The sequence below is a fragment of the Eufriesea mexicana genome, unplaced genomic scaffold (genome assembly GCF_001483705.2).
Source record: "Eufriesea mexicana isolate 0111107269 unplaced genomic scaffold, ASM148370v2 scaffold3617, whole genome shotgun sequence".
NCBI classification, from domain to species: Eukaryota; Metazoa; Arthropoda; class Insecta; order Hymenoptera; family Apidae; genus Eufriesea; species Eufriesea mexicana.
Window position 1 is genome coordinate 38,744 of NW_016911621.1, and position 8,440 is coordinate 47,183.

General features: G+C 36.0%; 1 protein-coding gene across 1 annotated transcript; it reads left to right on the top strand.

Annotated features, from left to right (window-relative positions):
• Positions 1–887: 887 nt before the first annotated feature.
• Positions 888–1,262, top strand: LOC108551019 (Nascent-associated complex beta-subunit-like, testis 4). The gene has a single exon (XM_017905011.1). It carries the CDS (start codon positions 888–890, stop codon positions 1,260–1,262), a length of 375 nt encoding a protein of 124 aa, XP_017760500.1.
• The last annotated feature ends 7,178 nt before the right edge of the window (positions 1,263–8,440 follow it).

Here is an 8,440-nt window from a genome sequence, read left to right on the forward strand (position 1 = left end):
CTATAAACTATCTTCTTCTAAGTCGTCTTAACCCTTAACTCTCCGACTTTTAATTGTGAATATCGACCGGCAACTTATGCTCATCATACTTCGACTTGCAAGTTTTTAAGTGTCAGATTTTAAATGCTACAGTGACCTGTAAATAATAATATTAAAGTCATTCGAAACAATATTCATTTTGATTACAATGTTTATATTAATTATAATTGACCCAAAAATACATTTGGAATAGAGCACCGCACATCGATGGTGCCTGAGAGGCACACTTGGAGCGTTAAGGGTTAAAATTAGGGGTGGTTATCTATTAGTTCTTTATGTATCTTGGTAAAGCGAGTTGTTTCATCTCAAATTATAGCTATTTTCAGGTCCTTACGGATATCCTCATGCTCAACGTACCAGGCAGCGTCCATAATTTGTCTCGGATAAGCCGACTCTACGCGTTCCATATTGTACTGTGGGATTTTGCGGCTGTACTCCTTAACTGAATATCCTATATCCAAATTAACTTAACGATCTTCTTATATGGCAGTAATTTATTTTATACGCGAAGTTCATATTTTCTGTTGATTAACCAGAACATGTTCCTTTTTATCATTTTAATGCGTTGCATTTTTTCAGAAATTGAAACAAAATTCTCGGACTGCGAAGAGTCAAACATAAGTCTAACCCTTTCGCTACTATGGATGACTATAGTCACCGGTCATGAGACGCCATGTAGACACGACGGATGACTATAGTCACTGGCCACAAAAATTAAGACGAATACTCCCATTCCTTTTAGCACTCTTCGCAAAGAATTGGAAGCGTTATTGCGATGATCAGTTTTCCTTTTTCTTTTTTTTTTTCAAAAACTTGACCCCAAATGATAAAGAATAATATTTCCACCTATGGCACCTATGGTACCTATGGCACCTATGGCACCTATGACACCAATGGCACCTATGACACCAATGGCACCTATGGCACCTATGTTATCTATGGCACCTATGGCACCAATGGCACCTATGGCATCAATGGCGCCTGTGGCATCTATGGCACCTATGGCAACCTATGGCACCTATGGCGTCAATGGCGCCTGTGGCATCTATGGCACCTATGGCAACCTATGGCAACCTATGGCACCTATGGCACCTATGGAACCTATGGCACCTATGGCACCTATAGCACCTATGACACCTCATTCTACGAGGGCCTCCGTAGCGACACTCACCCTAGCGAAAGGGTTAAATAGTTTAAATTCCCATGACACGAATTATTATTAAAAATATCTACATCTCACAGAGGATCTATAATCGAAACTCAACGACTCGACTCCATGTCTAATCAATGACTCACGATCATTCCAATTCAAGCCTCATCCACCAGATCATCGACGACAAGTTCCACAGGGTTTCTCGAAATAACGCTAAAAACCCGGCAAGGTTCATCGTTGCCTGAGTTACCCGATGTACACATGACTCACAACTGTTTACGGAGCTGCTGGATGATTACAAATGTGGTGAACAGGAAATGCAAATAGATCTCTGTGATTTTTTTGTGCGCAATTGGCTCGATTCATGGAGGCAAACAGCACGATGCCTGCACCCAGAGTCAATTTGCTCGGTGTGCGTAAATATGTAATCGGTCCTCGTATACACATTGGCGCGCACATCGCCCCTGTGTGTGTACCGTTCGCCCCCGAATACAGCCCTGAGTACCCAATACTGATCGTCCACCTCGGTACATACCGATACTCGCTGTTCGACTGATCGAAATGCATATAAAATGGGTCCCGCGGATCTAAGGAAAAAGGGGAAATACCAGGCCAAGCAACGTGTGTGTGCGGCAGATATATTTTCCACGGATGTTTACCTGGAAAGATAGATTTTGGAAGGGAAGAGGAAGGAGGTGAAATAAATAAATAAACAAGTGGATGGAAGGAGAGAGAGAAATGGAATTATCGATTGCACGAATGGCTCGGGTGAATTGGTCGAGAAGGAATCGATGATTAAAGATTAAATCGATCGTCTCATAAAAATGCAATCGAATTAATGAATTTTAATTCGATACCCTGTCGCGCTCGGATGATAGCCCGGTCTCTCGATTAATTAATGCTGTTCGTCGATACTTTGACGGCAATTAAAATTTATCGATTTAGCTCGATTGCTCCCCACCTTCGTTGTATTTCGGTTCGTGCAGACCGTTTAATTAAATTTCGCTTTAGCGGGGGTACAAATGTGAACTATAACGACGCGGGGATGATTGTGAGCATGTGTTCATCGTGTGAGCTTGCGAAGAGGAGAATGAGTGGACGTTGGTAAATTGAAGGGACGTTGTGCAATGTGGGTAAGTTATTCGTGGGTTAATATCTGGGGAACCTTGTCGCGATGATTCCCCATAAGAGGTACGAAGGTAAGTAGGTATATTTTATCTACCTTTATAAGGTGTAAGAGTATGTAAGATTAGTCGCAGGATTCGCTTGATCTTTGCAACGAATGAACAAAGGAGGCGTTTGGAAACCCATTGATTCGTTGCAAGCTCTGTTAGAACTGTGTTGTCTTTAATTTTCGAGAATCCTGATTTTATTGATCATAGAATTTCTGACAGGCTATCTGAAAATCGATTAGAGGCTGATTTTCATCTTAAGAATACAGGAGATGTTTATTCTTCTGTGTATGTAGGATCGAATTTTGACTGGATTGACTGAAGATAGTATTGTTGGCTTCTTGATAGAATAAAATAAGCTTACAAATAGAATAACAGCTACGAAACAAGAGAAATTCGCTATGGGCACGCTGTTCTGATCTTTCTTAACCAGTTAGCTGTGGCACCCCCTTTTGAGAGCGCGCACCTATATGTGTCGCGAAAATCGAGCGATGACGAGTATACTCGTCAATCACAGAGTAAGTGTCGCTGTTAAAATATTGGATCAAAAAGATGAGTTTATTTTATAAAATTGACAATTTTATTACTAATATTTACTTATTTGGTTAACATCTATTCTCTTATTGGTTAGTTTTTATGGATATCTATGAATTTTAGTGACCGTCAAAAAATAGCTAGGTAACTTTGGGCCAGTAGCCATCAATGGGCTCAGCGTCTAGTCAGCGTCACGCATTTGTCCCGTGGCGGACCATCCCTGAAGGAACCCTATCATAAATCAGCTTCCCGACTTTTGCTTTTGCCCCTTTTACGCTGACATCTAAAAAACGTTATCATCGCCCATAAATAAATTCGTTATGCGAACTGATAAGCTGCTTCAGCCGGTGCCAAAATTAACCAGAATTAAAAGTTCGACTTATAAATCCAATCCTTACTACAGCAGTAAGGGTGTGAACGTTGGTCCACACGGGCTACAAACTTTTTATTTATAATTAAAAAAGGAACAAGATGGACTTGCACCACTTTCAAAATAAACGGTCCATATAATAATATTTCATAATTGTATTATGTATTAATAATGCTGAACAACAAAATTATAAATGAATAATATTAAATAACAGAATATTAGGTTGGCCAAGAATTTCGGTATTTTTGGTATAAAATAATACTCATTTGCTATGAAACGAGATATAATTTTATTGAATTTTGACCTATATCTCTTCATTGTTTCAGGAATAATTGCATAATTTTAATTAACCTGTTATCATGTTTAATGTGTTACGGACACTGCTTTGTGCTGAAAATAACAGAACGTCATCTATTGCGAAAGTCCGACACTATTTACTGGTCAAATTAGGATAATGATACTAAATAATCAATAATAATTATATGCAAAAAGTATGAACATATAATAAATTGTTAATTTTCAGCTATTAATTGTATCCACCTTATGCGATATTATAGAAGGGTAAATTATGTATCATTTCATATAACATACAGTGTCATAGTATATACATAAGCTGTGATATTCTGTATCGTGAAATACTATTTGATTTGGCGATTAGTTTCATATTTATTAATCATTTTTCACTACCCATGCATGGCCAATTGTTTCATAAATAAATTATACGTTATTACCAGTGTAAAATAATAGTAATAAATTTATTGTTAATTCGATGTTTCGGTATTTAATAAAATGGTTTTCAATTACTCGAATTTATATTATTTTTTAACTACTCGATGGAAAAGTATTTTCCAAAAATTTCTCTAAATGTGCTGAATAAAAAGAAAATGCTTGTTATCATTTGGGCCATAAAAAGAAGGAGAAATAGCCTTCCCCTAGAAGTGTCAACCTCATAAAATTTATTGCATCTTAAATTTGATTTAAAGAGCCATTTAAAGGTCTTTTTTAAAGGCTATAGCTCATTGAAAAGGGGGAAGAGAAATTTGCTAAAGCTTCGGACAAAACATGTGTTAGTGTGAAACCTTTTAACAGATGCAAATATAAGCATATCTGGGAGCAAAATTCGAATGGACGTAGAAATAATTTGGGAGTATCTCCGATATTTTATTTTCCATGAAACAATGATCCGAAACATATAGGGAGGGTTGTTAAAAAATGAATTTTATACACATACTAAAATCCACTGCACTGTAACCATCTCTCAATTCAACATTCATAGATGATAAAGTGAAAACAACTGAAAAATTTTAGAAAAATTTCCAAAGAATCACTATAGAGCAAAAATTATTGAAGCTTATGTTAGAATAGGGTTGTTAAAAAATGAATTTTATACACATGCTAAAATCCATTCCACTGTAACCATCTCTCAATTGAACATTCATAGATGATAAAGTGAAAACAACTGAAAAATTTTAGAAAAATTTCCAAAGAATCACTATAGAACAAAAATTATTGAAGCTTATGTTAAAATTCTATTGCATCAAATGCCTGTATATAATCAAGGAATTAAATATACATTTATATGACATAAATAATTTAAAAAATATAATAATTGCAGTATTTATAATGTAATATAATTGCAATCAATGTTTTGCAACTTCAGCGTTCCAACGTTGCCTCAGAAAGTCGCAAGGAAAATATGTTGAGTCTATCAGTTGCGATTCTAGAGGTTCAAAGGTTACAAGTATCTTACGCAAGTGCGATGACTAACAGACAGTGATCTGTTCCAAGTTGATGAAAACAGATAGGCTGTAAGAAAGGAATTGGCGAATTAATGCTATGACGTGACTGCTGATGGCAGACACTGATTACCACAAGTGGAAATTTAGATGAATACGAAGACGAGATGTGTTTAGAGAAAGGATAATCTCGTCATTTTTCAACCGGTTAAACGGTGAATAAATATAGCTGCTGGTAATTCGAGACTCTCTGCTGAAAACTGGATAGATGCATGCAAATCAGGATGGACAGCATCCGATCACGAGAAGACAGGAACAAATGAATTAGTTAGCACGAAGACTAATTGCAAGTTAAAATAGACATTTGAATAATAAAGATTTGCTTGCAATTGTATTATTATTTGATTACTCTGAAATTAGACTATCGAAGGATCCAGAATTCTCACTGAAAATAGATTGTAAATGTGTTTAAATACGAATGTGTCAGGAATAATAAATTAGTCCGCGTATCAATTAGGGTAAGTAACACGGATTTTCTTGCAATTCTACCATCGATTGATCCGATTGGAAATTGTGCCACGAAGAGATTGTAAATTAATATTGAAAAGAGAACATTCATGATCTGCATTTACCTAGGTATGAGGGAAGCAGGGGACAGTGAATTAGTTAGGATGTAGACTAATTTAGAGAAGGCAATCGAATAATAAAAATTTTAATACTGTTTAATTACTTTGGAAATTAAACTGTTCAGAGATGAAGAATTTCTACTGAAAATAAATTGCAAATGTGCTTAAATACGAAAGTGAGAGAAATAATGAATTAGTCTGTGGAAGATAATCGGCCAATTATCAGCCAATTATTTGGGTATTCAAGTGTATAGGTAAGAAGAATCTTCTAGTAACTTCAACATTGATCGAATAGTCTGGGAAACTATTTATTGATAAATTAAGAATTAATACTACTGCAAAGAAGATAGTAGTACAGTTATTGTTAAAGCTGACAAAAACAGGAATAGTGAATTAATTAGCTAGATCAGCTAGAGCAGACACATAGGTAACAAAAATTTTTCTCTGACTTAACATTGGCTGTATAATTTAAAAATTTGGTTACTGGTAAAATACAGATACACTTAGATACAAGTATAAAGAAAGCAGGAATATTAAATTAGCTATCTCGTGAATTGGTTAGAACGGGTGTAGGTAGCGAAGCCATAAAATCCATTAATCTAATGTACATGTTTCTTCAAAAGAGGCTCAGGTAATTTAAACATCGTTTAAAATCAATTGAAAAGTTCTACTAAATCTATCGACTACGCAGATTTAATCGTTTCATGTCTTTTTAGGAATACCACAGATCTTTAAACCTGTCTGACAGTGATCAAAGGCTTCTGACAACTTTGCAACTTTATAACACCGAGCAGGGTGTAATAAAAGGCTTGGACTGATACCTAGAACTATTATTCCATCTCCATTCTGTTCATATTTTCTTTCAACGTCACTGCACTTTGCGATATAAGACTTAAATCAACACTATCTATCGATAGGTCACGTCGCTATTCAAAAACACTGGGCACGCGTATTTGAAAATAGTCAGCCGCGACAAACAACGCAAACACAAAGAAAAACACGAAACATTCTCGAATACGAAATTGAAATTTCGCAAATTAATTCGCGAAACATCGCATGTTACCTTCGCTACCAAAAAATTCCTATATTTTTATCCCGAAACAAACTCAAATGCGATTCCCGGCTAGGGATCAAAGGGTCATGGTAAACACCGAGCATGGAACAAATTTTGCAGCGAGCAGGGGTCGTTGAATATTCACCATTTTCTTGCGATAGTCATGCTGCTACGATCCGATGATAAACATTTACAGTGATAAATCGTGTTCTCGTCGACCTATCTCGGCGAATCGTTAAAAACCAGAGGATTCGTGTTTTATGTTCTACGAAATGTGCACTGTTTCACGTTGATGGGTTGGTAATGGGAATGTGAGTCTGATTGGTCACAGTGTAACGAGGCCATTTTCCTGGATGTGATCTTGAAGATCGGTTATTGGCTAGAAGTGTCGCGTCTATAAAATTGGATCACGTCGTTTTATGACAAAGTGATCGAGCAGGAAACATCGAGGCTGAGTGATCGACAGATAAGCAGAGAATGCAAACCATCGGACTAATTTGTCTGATATTAATCCTCTGCACTCGAGAGGTGACCCTCAGTCATCATTTCATAAAATTTGGAAGATCGATATTGTAGGATGGCGAAACTGGTCTTGAGACACCGAAAATTCACGAAAGAACAAGAACGCGATAACACAAACGCAAAACTCGTAAACTGATTTAACTTAGGAAAAGAACACCAAGATAACGAAAACACACAAAGACGCACTCTTTTAAAACTCTCTTTCCAACACCAAGCGACTCACGCTTGTGCTGGTCACAACCGATTTCTAAGGACTCTGTTTTGGTTGTCAAGGACCACGCTTTTATGCTTTCCTTAACCTACGCTTCACCTCCCCGTAGAGGAGTCGCGCAACTTAATTTTGTTATATAGAATAACTTTTCGATTTGCTTCTAGAAGATATTGATCGATTTACAGTTTGTTTTTGTTAGCAATAGCCGATTCGCGATTTCTTTTGGTATCCTACAATATTAATTAATATATCAAATTTAATGTAATGTAACAGTGTGCGAGGTATCGAAATCAAATAATTCTTCAATTCTGTTATCACAAAATTCTTAATTTATTACTCAAAAAAGTATCGTCAGTTTTTTAATAGACAATCTTTGATTTTCTACTCTTCTCTAGCCAAAAAATCTTCGAGTGCAAAGGGTTAATGGTTCTTGCTCTGAGCGTGACACTCGTATAATTGGCCTAACACTCGTGATATTAGCACTAGAATTACCTGTGAATAAATTAATAAGTTTACTCTTTATCCTGTGGATAAATTAATAAGAAGATTTATTTAACACAACAACAGCACAACATAAATTATAACTAAATCTCGTAAAATAAATTCGCTTCTAACTGCGATGCAATCTCTCGAGGACTCTCTCACACACAAAGACTATATGTAATGACTGTCATTCAGCTACTGATTATTTTTTCGCGACTCTCTGTCATACTCGTCACATACACACATAAATATTCCTCACACTCATACCACAGATTCTATGACAACCACTCGGAATTTTCTTTTTCGCAATTACTAAAAATATATACCTGCTTTTAAACAAATTAGCGTTGACTCGTGTTGATATAGAACTGTAATTAATATATTTACTTATCTTACTATCATTTATTAAAATTACTATCATTTATCCTCGTTATGTTCAAATTGTGGATAGAAACGTAAACCAATATCTTGTAATTCGAAGACTTTCTGCCATAAAGTCGACGGTATTTTTAAAACAGTAAATAAGAAATCGTCTAAAAA